Raw genomic sequence first — 21,665 nt, 5'->3', positions numbered from 1 at the left:
CACCATCATCCAATAATGCATGCTTAATAAGCCATAGTTTATTATAATAAGGTAGCAATGATAATCCTAAATCAATAGCATACAATCAAGCATAATAATCATGGAATCATAGTGAATAAAGTAATACTCCCTAATTCTTAGTATTGGCTGGCCAGTTAGCATTTTGCAACACCTTCAATGCAGGGTTATCAAATTGCATTCCTCAAGCATATAAGGAGATTATACAATAATAAATAAATAATTATTTTTTAATAAATTTAAGCATCTATTAAACTCCATACAACAAATATAACCAGTGTCGCATACCAATATATATATATATATATATATATATATATATATATATATATATATATATATATATATATATATATATATATAGGGGAGGGATCCGGTAAGAACCCCTCCTTATATAAGAACCCTAGTTATATAAGAACCAATCTCAGCCGTAGGATTAAGGTAATTTAGACGGTTAAGATTAAAACACGTATTTTTCCTCATACCCCCTACGGCCCTACCACCCGATCAAAATTTTCTCTCTCCTCTAACTTTCTCTCTCTTCGTGCTCATCTCATTCTCTTTTGCAAACCCTTAAAAATCTCCATAGAAATTGCAATTTGAAGGATTTTCGACTCAGGTATGTTTTTTTTTTCGATTTTGTTCAAATTTCCATGAACTTAGCATGTTGTTCAAGTAGATTTTGCGATTTTTTGGTTTGCTTTTTGCGATTTTATGTTTTCCGATTTTTTGATTTGATTTTGCGTTTTTTTTTTTCGATTTTGTTCAAATTTCCATGAACTTAGCATGTTGTTCAAGTACATTTTGCAATTTATTGTTTTGATTTTTGCGATTTTATGTTTTCCGACTATTTGATTTGATTTTGCGATTTCGTGATTTGATATTTGCGTTTTTATGTTTTTTTAGTTCGATTTTTCGATGATTTTTTCGATTTTAATGGTTTTTCTGTTTTCGATTTTTATGGTTTTTTTGATTTGTTTTTGATATTTCGTGAGTTGATATTTGCGTTTTTTTTAAAATGTCTGCTAAATGCTCGATTTCGTTAGTAAGCGAAATTATAGCTATGAATATGAATGTCCAGTATTTCTTAAAATCATTGTTTTTTTTCTTGTTGATGGATATGTATCTGGTATTTGTTGTTGATGGATATGTGTGATAACACTCTTCCGTCAATGTTATTTAATGGCTTGAAATCGACTTTGAGTTTGATGAGTAGTGAGTCTGAGTCATCTTTTGGATTACCAATGGACACAATACGAGTGACCGGGATTGCTGTACATGTTGCCTTGATTTGGTGGCTATTGTTGTCATTGAGAGGAGAAGCCATGTTTGTATGAAGATTTTGTTGCATATGGTGGTATGGATGGTGGCTATTGTTGTCATATGGTGGTATGAAGATTAATGAGCAAGCATAGCTTGAACAACTTGGCATTACTTATTCTGCTTGCATCAATTAGTCATGTCTAAAAACAAATCTGGCTTATTCTCTATGTTCTATTTTTTCTTATTTTTCTGGATCTATAGTTCGAATTTAGTGTTCGATTTTTGCTGATTTTTTCGATAGCGGCTAGCCTGGCTAACCTAAAAGAACAATGCATATAGTACTTCGTAGAGTAAATAAAAACTGTAAAAGTATAAAACCCTCTCCCACTACACCAAAAATGTGGGCTCTGACCCTCTAAGTCCTTACAGTACTTAGTATTACATAATCTATTAATTTAGTAGGATTTGGTTTTTAGCTATAAAATGGACAAAATAACAGAGAAGCCTGAGAAGATGAAATTACATTTACATGGGATTTGATTTAATAATGTTAAACATTTGTCAGATGTCAGACTGAAGATTAATTAGTTCTGAAAGGTTTTGCAGAACAATCAGATATAGTGTACAATATAAAATTCTGTCATGCCCAATTCACAAACTTTTTTTCAAAATTGGTGATGTTGGTGCGATTGCCCCTGTTTGTAGGGGTTGTAGTGTGGTGGTTGATTTATGCAGCAGCAGCTAATTGGTTAGGGGTTGTTGGTAGTGAACTTGTGATTGCAGGGCTGAAAATAAACTTTAGAACATAGGTAGAAAAATTTGGAACATAGGAAAAAATTATAACATAGGTTGAAATAATTTAGAACATGGGCTGAAAATAAACTCAATCAAACCTTATCATGTTTCTGTTTCATTTGTCTTTTAAATTTCTAGTTTACTCATTCTATTTTGGGTTTTTCACTCTCCAGCATGTTCTAAACTCTTTTTTAGCATGTTCTAAACTATTTTTCAGCATATTTTAAATTATTCCTATGTTCAAAAATATAATAATAATGTTGGAATGTTACTAATGTTTTTTATTTCTTAAAATTGCAGCAAAATGCAAGGCCAAAATGAAGCAAAATCAGAAGGAGGAGTTACTAATATACAAGAAGAAGAAATTACTTATGTAAGAAAAAGGTAATTAAACTAATGTTCTAAACTTTACCTATTATGTTTTAAATTTTGTTCTAAAGTTTTCCAATATGTTCTAAAGTTTTCCCTTAAGTTCTAAAGATTTGTATTATGTTCTAAAGTTTTCCATTATGTTCTAAAGTTTTCCATTATGTTCTAAAATTTTCTCTTATGTTCTGAAGATTTGTATTATGTTCTAATATGTATCCATTATAGTTTATGTTCATCTTATCCCTTTATATTTGCACTCTATTTAATGTTAGTTGTATTCTAATTATTTTTAATTGTTTTTAAAGGAAAGTTGAAAACGTTGAAGCGGAAGTAATTGATAGATCGGAATTTGAGAAGCATATTGAAAGTAAAAGTGTTGCTATAAGACATAGAAAACTTCCAACAAGGCTTCAACCACCTCGAAAATTGCAAAAAAAGGAAGGAAGAGAAAAAGAACAAGAAGAAGGAAAAGATCAAAAAGAAGAAGAGGGTAATAATGTAGAGGATGATGACAAGAATAATGATAGTAAAGATGATGGTGAGGATGATAATAAGGGTGATGTAAAGATGAAAGAGAAAGATGAAAAAGAGGAGATGGAAGATGATAGTGAGGAGGAACAAAAAATCGATAAAAAAAATCAAACTCAGGTAATAATACTCTTTAATCTTTACAATCTTTATTTTTATGTTCTAAAGTGCACGCTTATGTTCTAATTTTGCTTATCTATGTTCTAATTATGTTTATCTATTCATGGTGAGGATGTGAAGAAGAAGAAAAGAAAGATTGAAAAAGAAGAAGATGGTGAGGATGTCCAAGTAGTAGAAGCTAATGAGCAAGATAAACTAGTTAAGAGGCAACCTTATCAAAGAGTACCTCCTACTCAATTCATGAAGGATGTGTTGATAAATCTTTCGGAAAAACAAAAGCAAGCTATTCGGAACATTGGTTTTGGAGGCTTTTTGGAATTGGATTTACCAATCCATATTAATTCTACGTAAGTAGTAGAATGTTATGTTCTAAAATCATATTCTAAAATCATAAGTATTATCAATGTTATGTTCAAAATTATGATTTGTCATGTTTGAATTGCTATACACTAATGTTCTAAATTATAAGATTATGTTCTAAATTAGTTATGCTCTAAATTTTGTGCATATGTTCTAAATAATATGATTATGTTCGAAATTAGCTATGTTCTAAATTATGTGCATATGTTCTAAATTGTATGATTATGTTCTACATTATGTGCATATGTTCTAAATAATATGATTATGTTGTAAATTACTTATGTTTTAAAGTTACTTCTTGTATTCTAAAATTATGAACTCTCATGTTTGAATTGCTATACACTAATGTTCTAAATTAATTTTTTGTTATGTTCTAATGTATGTTTATTATGTTCTAAAATAGACTTTTTTTATTATATAATGTTCTAAATTATGTTCAAAAGTTTAAATATTATACTAAATGTTTTAATCTTCTATGTTCTAAAGATTGACTATTATATTCTAAATATAGCTGTATTGTGCTTTAAATCTTACATTTTTCATTATAATTCTAGGTTGACAGAAAACTTGGTTACGAATTTTGACACGGAGAGATGTTGTTTGATGTTACCAAAGAGAAAACAAGAAATCTTTTTGGAGGCAATTGATGTTCATTTGGCTTATGGGTTGCCATTGGGAGGCAAAAGGATTGAGCAACCAAATGATGAGTCAAATCTGAAATGGAGCAAGTTTCTAAAAGCTTGGAGAAGCAAGTTTGGCCTCAAAAAAGTATGATGATATAATGTGGTTATGTTTTAAATTTTATGTTCTAAAGTATGAATTTTATGTTATAAATTGTATGTTTTAAAGTGCTTTGCTTATGTTCTAAAGTGTTTTTTGCTTTAAAATAGATCTATTATCTCCATAGGTTTTAATTTATATGTTTTTTTTTACCTCTAAAAGGGAAGTCCAACCAACAAGAGATTGATTGACAGAATTCAAGAATTGAAGAAGGAAAAATCAGTTTCTGATGAATTTCTTTGGAACTTTGTGGTATGTGTTGTCAATTGTTGCATTCGATCAACAAACAACCCACAACTATACATTAAATTCTTGTATAGTTGTATGGATGTAAAGAAAATTGCTGAATTGGATTGGTGCACATTTGTGATTGAGCACTTGAAAGATTCTGTAAGTGTATGGAAGAAGGGAAATTCTTACTTTACAGGTCCTTTACCTTTTCTAATGGTAAGTTTTAAATTCTTACCATTATGTATATATATTATTCTTGTTATGTTGAAAATGTGTGAAAAATATTCTAATTAATTCTTAACATGTACTAAATAGGTATTCTATTTTGATCGTCTACAAAGAGGAGGGTTAGAAAAACCAAGAAAATGTCCACTAATTTCGGTGTGGACAAAGGAAAGGATTCAAGTGAGATATAAGTTTGAAAAAGATCATGGATTTGGATATGGAAAACTCTTGGAAAGAATAGAATCAATTGTGGTATGATATTTGTATATGTTTATGTTTAAACACTACACTTTATGTTGTTGTTTTCTAAATTTTATAATTTATATACTAGAAGGCACCAAAAGGAAAAAAGAAACAACCAAAACAAAAGGAAAAAGAGAAGAGAATGGAAAAATCATCAATAGGTTCTAGTTCTACAACTTCTCGAAATGACATGATGGTATGATTTAGTTTATATTGTAAATTATATTTTATGCTCCATTTAATCCTTTTCTGTTAAATTATCCATGTTATGTCCTTTATGTTCTAAAATATTTTTGTGTTCTAATGAAGGGCTTTTTGAGCAAATTTGGAGATTTGGCAAAAACACTTGCCTCGAATGTTAAAGAGATGTATGGCATGTTAGAACAAGCAAAAGATCTTTTTGTTGAGGAAGAAACAACAGGAAAAATGCAACATCTCATAGACAACATATGGTGCAAGTACACAACAAAGGTATTATAATTATGTTCTAAAGTATTTTCTGGTTGTGTTCTAAAGTATTTTCAGCTTATGTTCTAAAGTATAATAAATTTATATAAATATTATGCATATTATGTTCTAAATTATAATTTCTTATTTTATAGACATTCGTGAACCAAGAAGAAAAGAAAAGCCCTTCTATACTCAGCCAAGATCAACATGTCTTCGATGAACCAGCATTTATTGAAGAATTGGATATGGTTATGGATAAGGCATGGAAGAAATTCGAGGAAACAAGGTCACCAAAGTCACCGACAGTTGGTAATTTCACATGTACATGCTTAATTTCCAAATTATACTTATGTTCTATATTAGATGCTTATGTTTTAAAGTACTTTTTTATGTTCTAAAACATGCGCTTAAATCACATGCTTATGTTCTAAATTATATAATTATGTTCTACATTAGTTATGTTCTAAATTAGTTATGTACTAAATTAGTTATGTTCTAATTGTTAAGCAGATTTGAGATCAAAGGAAGAGGAAAAAGATAAGAACAAAGAAGAGAGAAATGAAGAGAATAAAGACAAAAACTTGTTGATTCCCTCACCAGTAGTTGGTAATTTCACATTATTTTCAAATTCATTTTTTATGTACTAATATTTACTAGATATGTTCTAATATTACTTCTTATGCTCTAAATTTTTTCTGGTTATGCTTTAAAGTTAATTCTTAATTTTTTATATTCTAACTATTTCTAGGTTGTCTCCTAATTGTATATATTTCTTATGTTCTAAAGTTACTTTTTATTTTCTAATTATTTTTTGCTATTTACTATAATACTTAATTTTTATGGTGTAATTGCTATGAAGATTTGGGATCAAAAGAAGAAGAAAAAGAGCAGTACAGAAAAGAGAGAAACGAGGAGGAAAAAATTGAGAAGAAAGAGAAAAGGAATGAGGAGTCACCAAAAACCCCAATTCCTCCAAAAAAGAAGCAACCTTTTGATATAACTCCTCCAAGTTTCAAGTTATTGACCCCCTCACCAGCAGTTGGTAGTTTTACATTATTTTCAAACTTTTTTCTTTTGAAATAATATTACTAGATTTGTTTTAAAATTACTTCTTATGTTATAAATTTTTTCTGTTATGTTCTAAAGTTATTTCTGATGTTCTAAATTTTTTCTAAATCAGATGCTTATGTTTTAAACTACTTTCTTATGTTCTAAATTATGTGCATATGCTCTAAATTATATGATTATGTACTAAATTATGTGCATATGCTCTAATAATATGATTATGTTCTAAATTATGTGCATATGTTCTAAATAATATGATTATGTTCTAAATTAGTTATGCTCTAAATTATGTGCATATTTTTTAAATAATATGATTATGTTTGAAATTAGTTATGCTCTAAATTATGTGCATATGTTCTAAATTGTATGATTATGTTCTTAATTATGTGCATATGTTCTAAATAATATAATTATGTTGTAAATTAGTTATGTTCTAAAGTTACTTCTTGTGTTCTAAATTTTTCTGGTTATATTCTAGTTATTTCTAATGTTCTAAATTTTTTCCAACTATTTCTATGTTGTGTCCTTATTGTTTCTACTTATGGTTTGATGTCCCAGAAAATCAAGAAGATAATGAAGCAGAACTCACTTACGAAGAAGTGACAGCAAATGTTCTAAATTGTGCTTTTCTAAATCCAGATCATCCACCTACATTGGATGAAGAGGAGAAGCAAGAAGAGGAAAAAGAGGAGAAGAAAGAAGAGGAAAAAGAGGAGAAGAAAGAAGAAAAGGAGAAGAAGAAAGAAGAGGAAAAAGAAGAGAAGAAAGAAGAAAAGGGGAAGAAGAAAGAGGAGGAAAAAAAGGAGATCCAAGAGCAGAAGAGAGAAGAAAAGGGGAAGAAGAAAAAGGAGGAAAAAGAGGAGATCCAAGAGGAGAAGAGAGAAGAAAAGGGGAAGAAGAAAAAGGAGGAAAAACAGGAGAATCAAGAGGAGAAGAAAGAAAATGAAGGAAGCAAGAATGAAGAGAAGAACAAAGAAGAAAAAAATGAGAACAAGAAAGGGTAATCATTTTGTAAACTTTAAAACAAATGTTGGTTATGGTTTAGTTAAATTTTAATTTAGAACTTGGTAATAATAAATTTTGGTTTGATTTGGTTATGGTTTTTGTTATCAATAAATTTTCGTTTGATTTAGTTATGGTTTTTGTTATCTATGTGATATTTTTTAATTGAATTAAGTAGGAAACAAGGAGAAGAAAAAGGAGAAGAAAAGACACGGAAAAAAAGAGGAAAGGATAAGCTTCCAATGTACTTGCGTTCACCTTTCATGGTTGAACATGAAAAACTTTTCAAGAATGTGGACAATAGAAAGGTAGCTGAGTATGCGTTTGCTCAAGGAGATAATAAGTAAGACTTTAAAACTTTAAAATTATATGCTTATGTTCTAAGCTATATGCTTATGTTCTAAGCTATATGCTTATGATCTAAGCTATAAATTATGTTCTAAACTTCATTCTTATGTTCTAAACTGCGTGTTCTAAGCTACGAGATTATGTTATAAAGTACATGTGTAAAACTATATGCTTATGTTCTAAAATAGGTACTTATGTTCTAAACTATATTCTTATGTTTTAAATTATGTGTTTATGTTCTAAACTACATGCTTATGTTCTAAACTACATGCTTATGTTCTGATTTTATTGTTCTGATTTTAGGGAGCTTTTGTATGCTGATAACATGGGGACAACGATTACGAGAGATGAGATTCATAGTCTCATAGAAGATAAGCACATGTTGAACAATGTTGTGGATGCTTATGTTTGCCTATTGAATTTTGAAAATAAAAGACGTGGTGTAGACAAGAAGAGTAGATTCTTTTTCAGTACTGAATGCTATGTATGTTTTCGAACTTAAAATTATAACTATGTTCTAAGAGTAGATTCTTTTTGTTTCTCATATAGATTATACTATGCACCTATGTTCTAATTACTTATGTTTTAATTTCTTTTTCTTTTTCAGCTCATACGTTGTACAGAAAAATACTTCAAATCAAATGAAAGGCAAGATGATAGAATGAAGGCTTTGTTTGATAGAATGCAACAAGAAATGACAACGACCGAAGTAACAAGCTTCAAAAGCATTCAATTGGTAATTTGGTATCTTATTATGTTGTACTTTTTTCTTATTATATGTTCTAATTATTGGTTTTGTTTATGTTCTAATTATTTTTATCTATGTTTTAAAGTATCTACTTATGTTCTAAACTACTTATTTATCTTCTAAACTACTTACTTATGTTCTAAACTACATGTTATAAAAATTATATGCTTGTGTTCTAATCTATATGCTTATGTTCTAAAATGCATGCTTATGTTCTAATTTTGCTTATCTATGTTCTAATTCTGTTTATCTATTAGGTTTTCTTCCCGGTCGTTTTACTAGATCACTACTATTTGCTGTGTGTCAACTTTGTGGAAGGAACATTTGATTTGATTGACAACAGATTTCTTCCACCAAATATTCCTTTTCACAATAAATATGGAAATTACCATAGATTAATGGTAAGACATCAAGTTTACATTTTTTTAATTATACTTTTGTTCTAACTTTTGCCTTATATGTTCTACAGTTTTTCTTTATGTTCTAAAGTTTACCTTATATGTTCTAAAGTTTATCCAATTTTTCAGTTGAATGCATTTGCTGATTTCGTTCACTCAATTGACTCAAATATAAAGAGTGACTTTGTATCCTCCTTCAAAACAAGAAACTTGAGTATGTCATGGAAGAGCAATAAGAACAAACATGATTGTGGAGTGTTCCTGTTGAAGCACATGGAAACATATGAAGGAGAATCTGTAAAACAATGGAATTCAGGACTAGAATTAGACAATGTAAGTTTAAAACATAAGATACATGTTTTAAATTAGTTTCGTTTATGGTTTTGGTGTTATGGTTTTAGTGTTGTGGTTTGGTTTGGTTATTGTTTAGATATATTATGGTTTATTATATTTATTTATACTTATATGCTAAATTATATTCATGTTCTATTATATGCTTATGTTCTAAAGTATTTCTGTTTATGTTCTAAAAGTTACTCTTTTTTTTTTTTTTTTTGCAGTTTGACCAAATGAAAAAATTAAGAGTGGAGTATTGTGGGAAGATAATAACAGCAGAAGTAAATGAAGAACGGAACAAAGTGATTAGGAGATCAAAAAAGTGGTCAAAGGAGAACAAAATGGATATATGATTGTTAAGATCTTAAGTTTATATTTGTAGAGAGATATTTGCAAAGAATATAACAGTAATTTTTTATGTTCTATGTATTTACCTGTTACAAGAAATATATTGTTGAATCATATTAAATGCTAAAATTTTAATATAAAATATATCATATAAACTTATATGCTAAATTATATTCATGTTCTAAATTATATGGGTATGTTCTAAAGTATTTTTGATTATGTTTTAATAATTATATGCTTATAAAGTTAGGATATTAGAATATATTATTATATATTAATTTTGACTTAAAACTTAAAGTGTAGAACATTAGAACATAAGAAAATTAAAAAAAAGTAACAAGAAATGACAACAGCCAAAGTAACAAGATTCCAAAGCATTCAATTGGTAACTTGATTCTAATTATATCTTATTATGTTGTACTTTTTTCTTATTACATGTCCAAATTATTGATTTTGCTAATCTTCTAATTATTTTTATCTATGTTCTAAAGTATTTGCTTATGTTCTAAACTGGCTGCTTCTAATCCATTACTTTTGCTTTATTTTTCCTTTTGAATACAATGCATACACTCTTTAGTGCATATCTAAGAAGGCATATGTAAATCAATGTTAAGAAACTTTAATAAATAAAAGTTGATTAAAGCAAGATTCAACTAAATGTTGTTTAATAAAGGTATCTAAAATGCTTGTACTATCATTACTCGTAGTTCAAATTGACTTAATAAAACAACTTATAATTACGAAAAGGGGGGAAGATGAAAAGACGGGAGATGTTATAAAACATTATAATCAACTTTAATTAACATAAAAATTGATAAGAAAAACACTAGTAGAGATACTCTGAATAATAATTGGACAAAAAAGAAATAAAAATATATTGTTTCTAAAAGTAAATAAATTGAGTTCTTATATTTTAAGAATTACATGAATAATATTTTACGTGCTAGTAAATGAGATATTGTTTCTAAATATATAACATCTCATGCAACTGGATTAATAGTATATTCACCAACCTGTAAAGAAAAAAAAAATAAAACAATATTAGAACATAAGCACATAATTTAGCATTAAAAAATGTTATAACATGCCATTTCTATTAGTTTAGAACACATGATATTATATAGAGTAAAAACTTTACAACATTTAAAGAAACCTTTAAAACATATAAAGAAAACTTTAGAACATATAAAGAAAATATTTTGAACATAAAGAGAAAAGTTAAAATATAAAGGAAAACTTTAGAACAAAATGAATAACTTTATATTCTAAACATTAGAGCATATTAAATTACACTAAAACAGAAAGAATAAACATTAGAACATAGAGAAAACACTTTAGAACATAGAAAAGTAACTTTAGAACAAAGAGAAAACACTTTAGAACATATTGAATTACTTTAGAACATATATGAATAACTTTATGTTCTAAACTTGCTTAAAACATAATTACTTTAGAACAAAATAAATATAAGAAAATTAAAAATAAAGTTTACTTACAATATCACTTGACTTTTCCAGGGCAATTACGACTATCATGATAACCAAGCTCCCCACATGCTCTACATAATCTCTTCTTCTTTTGACTTTGTTCAATAGACTTTTCTCTGTCACTCTTCATTCTTTTGTCACTATTTGGAACATGAACCTCATTTGGAACATGGACATCATTTGGAACATGGACATCATTTGGAACATTTACGTGATTTGGAACATGAACCTGATTTGGAACATGGACATCATTTGGAACATTGACCTGATTTGGAACATGAACCCCCGTGCCTTTGTTCTTCGAAATTTTAGGAGGTTTGATTAAAACATTAGAAGGTAGACTAGCTCCAATAAGCATTTCAATGTCTTTAACTTTGCTCGAAAGATTGTTGCTTCCATTTGTTTTCTTCTGTTCCAAATCTACCCTCATGGCTCGAAGTTTTTTGACAAGATCACTAAGATCATCTTCATTGTTTTGCACTAAACTCACACAAGCATGAATTTCAGACCACAAATCACTTAATAACATTTTCTTATCTACTGCATTAATACATTCCTCCAACACATTACCCTCTAAATCAAAAATGGTCTTCTTATAAGCCATTGTACACCATCTATTTAGAATGTAGGCCTTGGGAATTTTTTCTAACATCCTTGCCTTCCACACCCAAATCATATGCCTACAAGGCACACCATCACGTTCAAATTTTTTACAAAAACACTTGGTATCAAAGGTAGTTGGATCAAAAACAACATCAAAAGTCCTCCTTCTAGTTCCTTCCCTCAAATTGAAAATGTAAAGCTCATTGTCCTTCTTCATCTCCTCAACACCACAATTAAAACATCCAATTTCAAGCTCATATTGAAATTCATAGAAAATTGTTGTTGTAAACAATTCAGAAGCATCTTTCTCTAAAGGAATTGGAGTCTTACACTCCGGACGCTTATTCTTCGAATCATTATCCATTTTATTTTGAGTGTGCCTTTGAGCATCCAATGCACATTCAAACCTATAGAAAATAGAAATTAACTTTAAAACATAGAAGATAATTGTAGAACATAGAGTGAATTACATTAGAACATATAAATATACATGACATGTTTATTATGATCTAAATATTATTAAAACATAAAGAGAAAAAGAAAACATAAAAGAAAATTATAAAATAAATAGTAAAACTATAAAGCATAAAAAGAAAACTTTAGAGCATACAAGGAAAACTTTAGAACATAAAGAGTAACTTTAGAACATATATAGACAATTACTTATTACCTCATGTAGAACTCAATCAAAGTGAGATGGGGATTTGTGAACATAGTGAAAAAATTATTTTCACTTTCTGATCTAGATGTGGTTCTCATAATGCCACCCAAAAATAAATCTCTGAAATACGCTGGAATCCACATATCACGTATGTTGTACATGTATGCCAACCATTCATGATCGTTCAAATGGAATTCTGAAATAACTTTGTTCCACTTTTCTTCAAATTCTGCCGGCTCAATCTCTAAATGCCAAACACATGAACACAGTTTTTTCAAGAAATCAGTGTCTTGGGCAATCGCCCGACCTACTTTTTCAGGCACCTTTTTCATAATATGCCACATACAAAACCTATGTTCTGTAGTTTGAAAAACATTACGAACAGCAACTTTCATTGCAGGGTCTTGATCGGTAATCAAACACACAGGCTCGTTATTTCCCATTGCTTTAAGAAAAGTTTTGAAAACCCATTCAAAAGATGATATATCCTCATGAGCTACAAAAGAAGCCGCAAAAGTAACACATTTTTTATGATGATCAACTCCAGTAAATGGACCAAAGATCATATTATATCTGTAACATACACAAATTATTTATGCAGAAAATAGAGGTAAACTTTAGAACATAGAGGTAAATTGTAGAACATAGAGATATACTTTAGAACATAGAGGTATACTTTAGAACATTAAGGATAAACTTTAGAGGATAGTAATTTACTTTAATTATTAAACTTGGCAGTAATATAGTTGTTTTAAAACATAGTGAATTACTCTAAAACATAAACACTAAACTAAAAATATACAGTAAAGCTTTAAAAACTTATAAGTAAACTTTAGAACATATAGACATAATGTTTAGAACATGATGGATATTAGTTTAGAACACAAAGAATAAAGTGTAAAACACAAAAGCATAATGTTTAAAGCATAAAAGCATGATGGATATATTTTAAAGCATAAGGTAGAACATTAGCAATATATGTTTAGAACATAAGGCATACATAGTTTAGAACATAAAGAATATTTGTTTAGAACATCAAAACATGATGGATAATTGTTTAGGAACACAAGGCATGATATTTAGAATATAAGAACATATGTTTAAAAAATTAATATGTAAAAGTAAAATATTAATTACATTATGAAAGAAATTTATATTTAAAACATCACCTGTTTGTTTTGAATGTGGTATCAAAAGAAACCATATCACCAAAAAGTGCATAATTTTTTCGACAGATTGGATCAGCCCATAAAGCTCTACAAAGTCTATCTTCTTCATCAACATCATAGGAAAAAAAAAATGCACTCCAGAGCACTTTCTTATTTTGAAAATTATCCACAAACATTTGGGCATCTGATCCATCAATATAAGCCTTCAAATCTCTATAAAAATTTTTGAAATCTTGTTTAGATGCACCAACATTATCATGTGATCCAGCTAATTCTTTCATCATAGTATAAGACCTCACAGGACCAACATTTACCTGTTAGAAAAAAAAAATATTATTAAGATTAAGAATTAACTTTAGAACATAGTAAATCAAAACAAAAAAAAACATTATTTAGTACATAAAAATAAATCACCTTTGAATTATCAACAATCAACTTTTTATGCATAATATGCATTTTTCTATTATCCTTCTGAAATTTTGCACAACTTGGAGTATATAAAGGATGATTATGTTCTTCTTTGAAATGAGTTACAACATACTTTCCAGCATCATATCTCATACATATGTGAGCATTGCATCCTACACGAGTGACTAAACGTTTCCTAGTAATATGAACTTTTCCTTCTTCATAAACTGTTTGTTGAGCAATAGGTTTTCTTATTGCCCTAAAACCTTCCTTATTGCAAACTCCATATTGAAAAGCAATTATATCTTTGTTATTCTTCTTCCTTTTAGTAGTAGATTTCCTAGAAGTAAACCCAGCGGCATTTGCATATGCTTTATAAAAACTAAGACCCTCTTCAGGATCTTTAAATATCATACCCAAACTGGGTTTTAACTCCTTGGGAACATTTGGAATCCATTCCTTAGTGGTACCACCAGGGCTAAATGATCCAACAACCTCTGGAGTACGATAAATATCACCAACTGCATTAGAACATGAAAGTAAACATTAGAACATACAATGAAAGTCATAGAATATGAAGAAAACATTAGCACATAATAAAAAACTTTATAATATAAAGAGAAAGATACATAGAAAACTTTAGAACATACAGAGAAAACTTTAGAACATCAAGGATAACCTTTAGAACATAGTAAATTAGGGACATACTTATAACATATTGCTTTAGAACATAGTGAATTACTTTATAACATACATAATAAAATTTAGAATAAAGTAAAAAAATTAAACTAAAAGGTTAACTTTAGAACATACAATGAAAGTAAACATTAGAACATAAAAAGTAAAATTTAAAACTAGAAGGTAAACTTTAGAACATAGAATGAAAGTTTTAGAATATAAAGATAAAGTAGGATTCCCTACTCCCTATGTCAGATTGGTGGGGCCATGGTTTGGTGATTCCAGTGGCAGTGACATGCATCAACTATCCCTATGTCAGATTGCTAGGATAAAGTAGCATTCCCAACTCCCAAGCCCCCAATGCCCAGCTCCAAGACGAGCCTTGAGGTTGTTGTGGCATTATCCAATAATGATCGATATTGTTTACCCACAGTTTACTTTGAATCATTACAAATTATTTAAAATGGATTAGATATTTTTTATTTATCAAATTAATTAACTTCCTCAATAATGATCAATATTGTTTACCCACACGTACTACTTTTTATAATCCTTCATCAACCACTCTTTCATACTCCGATGTATTCTGCATTCTAAAAGGAGTTCAATAGGCAACGGAACATGGCATTTGCACTTATCATTCGGATGGGAACATATAGAGAAAACTTTAGAACATTACCGATAAACTTTAGAACATAGTAAAGAAACTTTAGAACATGTAAGTAAATTGAAATTAAAACATTAAAAACAATAAAATTACCTGAATGAGTAACACAAGAAGAAGGATAATTAGGTTGAACACCATCTAAATCCATCAATATGCAAAAACCTATTTAAAAAAACACATATTGTAGCAAAAAAGCAACTAGAAATTAAAATCCATTAAAAAACAAAAATATGAAAAAAAAAACTCAAGCAAAGGAAAAAACAGAACAATCTGGAAATGAAAAATCACAAAAAAAACAGAAAATTAATGAAAAAAAACTGAAGAAAATTCGCAAAAAAAAAAAATAGATAAAATCGAAAAAAACAAAAAATAATTGCTCGAAAGTAGGAAAAAAAAAACAAAAAAACATATAACATTGAAAAAATCTGGAAATGAAAAATCGAAGAAGAAAGAGAAAACTAGAAAATGAAATTGATGAAATTAATGAAAAAAACTCAAGAAAATTCGCAAAAAAAAAAAAAAAAAAAGAAGATAAAATCGACATAAACTTACATTAATCTCAATAATAAAAAAAAATGAATGATGAAATCGCAAAAAGAAAAAAAAAAACAGATTTTTGCTGATTTTCGAATTGATGAATTGCATATCCACAAATAATATGAAAAATAAAATTTCACACAAATTCGCCAAAATAAAAAAAAATCAACAAAAATTCGCAAAGAATAGATATCAATAAATAAATTAACTAAAAGAATTATCAAAATTATAAAAATTGAATAACAAACCTTAATTTCTTGAAGGAATTTGCATCCAAAAGTATGAGAAGAGAGAGAGTTGTAATGTATGAGAGGAGAGAGAAAGAGTTGTAAATTTGTAATGTATGAGAGGAGAGAGAGAGCTTAATGTTCAAAGCCCAAAAAAAAAAGGAAAGAACCGTGAATGAGGAGAAAGAAAGGGAAAAGAACAGCAAAAATTACTAAAATGCCATTACTAATCATTCATTTTCAGCGGTCAGATCAAACTAATTGTACGGTCCAGATTAGTTCTTATATATAATGGGTTCTTATATAAAGGAGGGTTCTTACATGAGCCTTCCTCTATATATATATATATATATATATATATATATATATATATATATACTTTGCATTAATCGATAACGTACATGTTTATAAATCGGAATATTGTTCAACCGTAACACAAAAATGGTGATGAGTTCATGATAAATTTCATACTAATTAATCCAATAAATACAAAAGACTAACCTCAATGATGATTGATTTCCCTCATATTTTCGGATGACTGATTTCCCTCATATTTTCGTCCAGTTAATTGGATAGTATTATCAATTATGATTGATTTTGCTTAGCGATGGTGCTGATAACGTGTTGTAAAATAAAGAAAAATATAAGAGATTGAGAGGAATTAATCTGTGTATTCTACTAGTATATTATATGATGGAAGTATATATATATATATATATATATATATATATATATATATATATATATATATATATATATATATATATATATATATATATATATAGTACAATTGATAGGGTTTGCAAAAAAAAAAAAAAATTATAAGAATAATAACGTGTATCTTAGAATTTTTTAACAAAAAGAAAAGCCTTTGACTGTTGAAATATTATTCAAGTAAACAGATACATTATTTTAAAAAAAATATGAAAAAAAAAACTATCAATTTCTCCCTTTAATAATGATTGACTAATTATAATATATATTGTATGCAGAAATTTGAAAATGGATGAGAGTCGTATTGCTAAAGTATTACCATCAACAATAGATCTTAATATAGAGTATCAAGTTGAAGACAGTGAATACGATAGTTCCGATATGGACTTTGATATTAATTCGGAACCAGATTTTATTCGTGACGAAGTGAATGAAAATGTTGATGTGTTGAGAGATGATGATGATACAAATGGAATTAATGAAAGTCATCCTAAACCTAGAAAAACTTGCTCCTCTAAATGTAGGGATGATTTTTGCGTCTTATGAAGATGTCATTGGGTATTATCATGAATTTGGAAAACAAAATGGGTTCCAAATGAAAATCAGAAGTAGAGAAAATGTCAAAGGTACTGAATGTGGTAATAAGTATGATTGCACAAGGTTGAGGCTAGTATGTAAGAAAGAAGGAAAGTTTGTTCCTAGGGGGAAGAATCCATCAAAGCCTACACGAAGTGAAGTTACCGGTTGTAATGTTAAAATTACAGCTACATTTGACAAAAGTAGCGGGGATTTGGTGCAGTTCCCTTCTCTGAGAAAGATTGTAGAAATTTGGTTTCTAAGCATAGACGTTTGTGCCTTGAAGAAGGAGACTTTTCTGCTATGGAGAAGCATTTCATGGATATGTCTACCAAAGACAAAAAAAATTTCTACAAGTATGACACAAGCGATGGTACACCAAATGTATTTTGGGCGGATGAGAGATGTAGAGCTGCAAATCGTGATTTTGGAGATGTGGTATCATTTGATACGACATACTTAAGAAATAGGTATAGGATGTCTTTTTGTCCTTTTATAGGAGTGAATCATCATGGTCAATCGATATTGCTTGGGTGTGCTCTAATTTCGGGTCAGGACACGAAAAATTATATTTGGTTGTTTAAGACCTGGCTAGCTTGTATGTTGGGAAAAGCTCTAAATGGTATTGTCACAGATCAATGCATGGCTATAGGTAAACTTCCTACCACTTTATAAATAACTTGCATAACTTTTTCATTTATATATTTGCATGCATGGATTAATATTGTGTACAGTAAATAACTTGTTGTGCATATATATTTGCATGCATGGATTAATAATTTATACAGTAAATAGTTTGTTTATTTTGCTAAGCTTTTATTTGGTTTTGTTGTGTGTAGCTGCGATTGATAGCAACATTATATTACCCAAACTTATTGTGAATGATTAAGTTTTAATATATATATATCTCCTTTTTCCTTAAAAAAAAAAGTGTATTTTCATAGTGATAGGCATAATATTATACTAATTAATCTTGCTTTATTTTATAATAAATTATATATGTGGTGTTTGTTGGTAATTAGTAGCTATAGTTTGTCTATATTAGTGATAGTATCTACCTTGATGTTGTTTTGAAAAATTAAATGTTCTAATTACCTCAGGGAGTGCTATTAGGGAGGTATTTCCAAACACAAAACATTGATGGTGCATTTGGCATATTATGAGAATTGCAAAAAAAGCACTTGAATTTTCATGAAGATAGAGATATAATCCGTAGAGAGCTGCGTCGGGCTCTCCATGATTCTCTTCATGTTGAAGAGTTTGAGAAAAAATGGAAGGATGTTATTGAAAAGCATAAGTTACAACAAATTAATTGGTTTAACGAGATGTTTAATCTAAGACGTCGGTGGGTTCCCATATATTTCAAAAATGACTTTTGGGTTGGAATGTCTAGTACACAACGTAGTGAGAGCTGATTTTTTTTTTCAAAGCATTTGTGAACCTTAATACTACCTTGAAAGAATTTGTTGAGAAATATTGTCTTGCATTAGGAAAACGAGCCAATGAGGAGGAAAATGAAACATTTCGTTCAATGAATAAGCCAACCCTATGCTTCACCGAATTTGTGAGCGAGAGTGTATTTCAACGTCTTTATATCTCAAAAAAATTTGAAGAGTTTCAAGAACAAGTGCGTATGGTTACATATACAAGTGCAACTAAATCCCATGATAATGGAAGTGTTTGTGTCTATGATGTAGTGACCAAGAAGGCTAAATGGCCATGCATACAAAAATTTAAAGTGACCTTTGACCATGATTTATATGATGTGAAGAGTGATTGTAGAAACTTTGAATTTAGAGGGATCATGTGTTGCCATGTGGTTCGTGTATATCATGAGGAGGATATATTATGTGTTCCTGAAAAGTATATCTTAAATCGATGGAGAAAAGACTTGGTTAAGGACTACACAGAAATTGTAGTGCGATATTTTACACAGACAAAAATCCACATGCAAAGAGCTATTTAGCATTGCATAAGGAATTTGCGGAAAATGCCTCTATGGCAACAATTGATGATAAACCATACTCTTTTATTTTGGAGAATTTGGTTAAATTGAGGCCACAAGTGAAAGCATTAATTGGTTGAAGAATCTCAAGAACTACCTTGGCGGATAGTGAGTACACTTGGTAAAGTTTATGGAAGACACCCCTCACTTAGAGGTGAAGTTGATGGAGATGATCAAAGGGAAAATGTAGATAATCAACAAAATGTCAAAGATCCAGAAGATCTTAGAGTAAAGGGAAAAAACCAAGTCATGGAAAAGGGTATGACTATGACAAACAAACTACGAAATACAAGAAGAATGCAAGTCAACAAACAAATGAACATGTATATATTAATAACATCTTTTTCAATCTAATGTTCCATATTGGTTTTTCATATGAGTATATTTAACTTAAGCATTAACTTCCCTTATCATATGTGTATACTTTTATTTTGTAATCCATTGTCACTTAATTTCAGTTCAGTTCAGTTAAGTTCAGCTCCAATCAGTTCAGTTTAGTTCAGTTCAACTCCTAATTTCCTTCTCTCATAAAATATTCATTTTAGCTCAGTTCACTTCAGCAGTTCAGCTCCAATCAGTTCAAGTTCAACTCCAATCAGTTTAGTTCAGCTCAGTTCAATTAATGTGAACATGCCCTATATTTTAATAATTATGCATGAAACAACTTTATGTATGATAAAATATAAACAATTTTTCATATTGATAACATAAGAAATCATGACATAAAGTTTTCTTTGCTATGAAGGTTCACCCTTTAAGAATATATTTCATAAGATATAATTTTAAGAATATATTATACGTTGTACTCGTATCTTCTATTTTAAAAACTCCGGAGATACTCTCTATTCAAATCTTTGAAGATGTGAAGAGCCCGAAGCAATGTTCCTTAACAAATGTATCTTCATAAGAATTAATATTAACAAATGTATCTTGATAAGAATTAATATAACAAATGTTCCTCCCAAAAGCACCCGAAGAACAACTGATACAACTTCATTCTTGAATATACTTCAATTATATATCAACTGATAATAGAAATTAATATTATCATAAGAAACAAAGTTGATTGTATAAGAAATACCTCTTTAAGGCCCTCTCCAATGGTGAGACTCAAGTGAGTATTTTTAGGAGAGAGAGAGTATTTTTGCAATGTATACCAATAAGTTGGTATCTAAACTTAGCAACTCTAAAAGAAAGTTGCTAAGTTTAGATACTCTACTTTGAGTCTCATTTGACAAAAAGTGTAGGCCCTTATCAATATTCTAATATATTTTGTAATTTATTTAAGTTTTACCTTTTTTCATTATTTTTTATTCTTACAATAATTGATGTTTCATAAATTGAAAGTGACATTTGTATATTTTAGAGAGTCTCACCATTGAAAAGTTAGACTTAACATGAGTTGCCAAATTGAGAAGTGGATATTATCTCACCATTGGAGGTAAAAACAACTCATTTTGTACTGTATTTCAATACTTAAAGTTGAGTCTCACCATTGGAGATGGTCTAAGTCATGGTCATATAAAATAGAGTTGTCTCCACTAGTATGATAAAGGGGTAGGCCAATTCTACCAATTAATCTTTCTAAAAAAAAAAAAAATTAGAATGAAAATTAATGGTGCCAAGGGATTCTCATTTATTCACCATGCAACCTGTTGAATCATTAGTTTAGTAGCTTGATATCAGTCATTGGGAGAGAAGGAACAACAAAAGCCACAAATACCAAAATATTCTCCTCTTTACTCCGACAAAGCATTAATTGTGTTTTTATCCCTTTCAATGACATGTACATGCCACATATTACAAGCAATGCCACATTATTTGACAACTCACATGGGTAGACTACCTAGTGGGTGAATTAAGTTTTCTCCTTAGTCATCCAAATTCAGATATAAAATGCTAACCAAATTATTAAACAAAATTTAGAAATCTATAAATCATTATCCTTTAAAAATACCCACATTTTGAATTTGTTCTCTATGATATTATGTAGCTTTCTTTGTGAATGGCCTTTAAGAAAACAGATAACAAGCTCTTTTTAATAAAAAAAAAAAATATATTATATATTATGCTTCTATAATATTATGTTTCAATATAACAAAATAATTCACCTCTCCGGTCAAAAAAATAAAATAAAATAAAATAAAATAAAATTTACCTCAACTTTACATAAATTAAAATATTTTATTTTTCATAAATACAAAACCGAATAGAAGTACGATTAACAATATTGACACCCGATATTTTCCATTTTCGTTTGTCGAGCACCTGCAAATAAAAAGATGAACCCCGGCCCACTGCAAACA

The 21,665-nt window shown here is 29.0% G+C and overlaps 4 protein-coding genes across 5 annotated transcripts; 3 read left to right on the top strand and 1 right to left on the bottom strand.

Moving 5' to 3' along the window:
* The first annotated feature begins 382 nt into the window (after positions 1–382).
* On the top strand, positions 383–4,947 carry LOC110692070 (putative pre-mRNA-splicing factor ATP-dependent RNA helicase DHX16). The gene is made up of 7 exons (XM_021869062.1): positions 383–637; positions 2,377–2,460; positions 2,751–3,093; positions 3,214–3,440; positions 4,008–4,221; positions 4,396–4,680; positions 4,780–4,947. The coding sequence occupies exons 2-7, from the start codon at positions 2,381–2,383 to the stop codon at positions 4,945–4,947; spliced, it is 1,317 nt and encodes a 438-aa protein (XP_021724754.1). The 5' UTR covers positions 383–637; positions 2,377–2,380.
* LOC110692060 (nucleolar protein 58-like) lies at positions 4,937–7,393 on the top strand. The gene is made up of 7 exons (XM_021869052.1): positions 4,937–5,128; positions 5,242–5,403; positions 5,535–5,691; positions 5,893–5,988; positions 6,242–6,424; positions 7,006–7,261; positions 7,375–7,393. Exons 1-7 carry the CDS (start codon positions 5,075–5,077, stop codon positions 7,391–7,393), a joined length of 927 nt encoding a protein of 308 aa, XP_021724744.1. The 5' UTR covers positions 4,937–5,074.
* Positions 7,394–10,222, top strand: LOC110691074. Its single transcript, XM_021868013.1, has 7 exons — positions 7,394–7,447; positions 7,628–7,792; positions 8,101–8,281; positions 8,405–8,533; positions 8,803–8,946; positions 9,073–9,276; positions 9,504–10,222. Exons 2-7 carry the CDS (start codon positions 7,692–7,694, stop codon positions 9,630–9,632), a joined length of 888 nt encoding a protein of 295 aa, XP_021723705.1. The 5' UTR covers positions 7,394–7,447; positions 7,628–7,691; the 3' UTR covers positions 9,633–10,222.
* Positions 10,223–10,268: 46 nt separating this feature from the next.
* Positions 10,269–15,529, bottom strand: LOC110691057 (protein FAR1-RELATED SEQUENCE 5-like). Of its 2 annotated transcripts, XM_021868002.1 has the most exons (6): positions 15,394–15,529; positions 13,962–14,476; positions 13,548–13,861; positions 12,388–12,951; positions 11,124–12,124; positions 10,269–10,640 (listed from the first exon to the last, which is right to left on the bottom strand). In XM_021868002.1, exons 1-5 carry the CDS (start codon positions 15,446–15,448, stop codon positions 11,128–11,130), a joined length of 2,445 nt encoding a protein of 814 aa, XP_021723694.1. In that variant the 5' UTR covers positions 15,449–15,529; the 3' UTR covers positions 10,269–10,640; positions 11,124–11,127. The 2 variants fall into 2 exon arrangements, with proteins under 2 accessions (XP_021723694.1, XP_021723689.1); XM_021867997.1 differs by lacking the exon at positions 10,269–10,640 and having other exon boundaries at positions 11,042–12,124.
* Positions 15,530–21,665: the final 6,136 nt, after the last annotated feature.

The sequence above is a fragment of the Chenopodium quinoa genome, unplaced genomic scaffold, assembly GCF_001683475.1.
Source record: "Chenopodium quinoa cultivar QQ74 unplaced genomic scaffold, ASM168347v1, whole genome shotgun sequence".
Classification (NCBI taxonomy): Eukaryota; Viridiplantae; Streptophyta; class Magnoliopsida; order Caryophyllales; family Amaranthaceae; genus Chenopodium; species Chenopodium quinoa.
The sequence above is the reverse complement of the archived record's forward strand: the minus strand, read 5'-3'. Positions and strand labels throughout refer to the sequence as shown.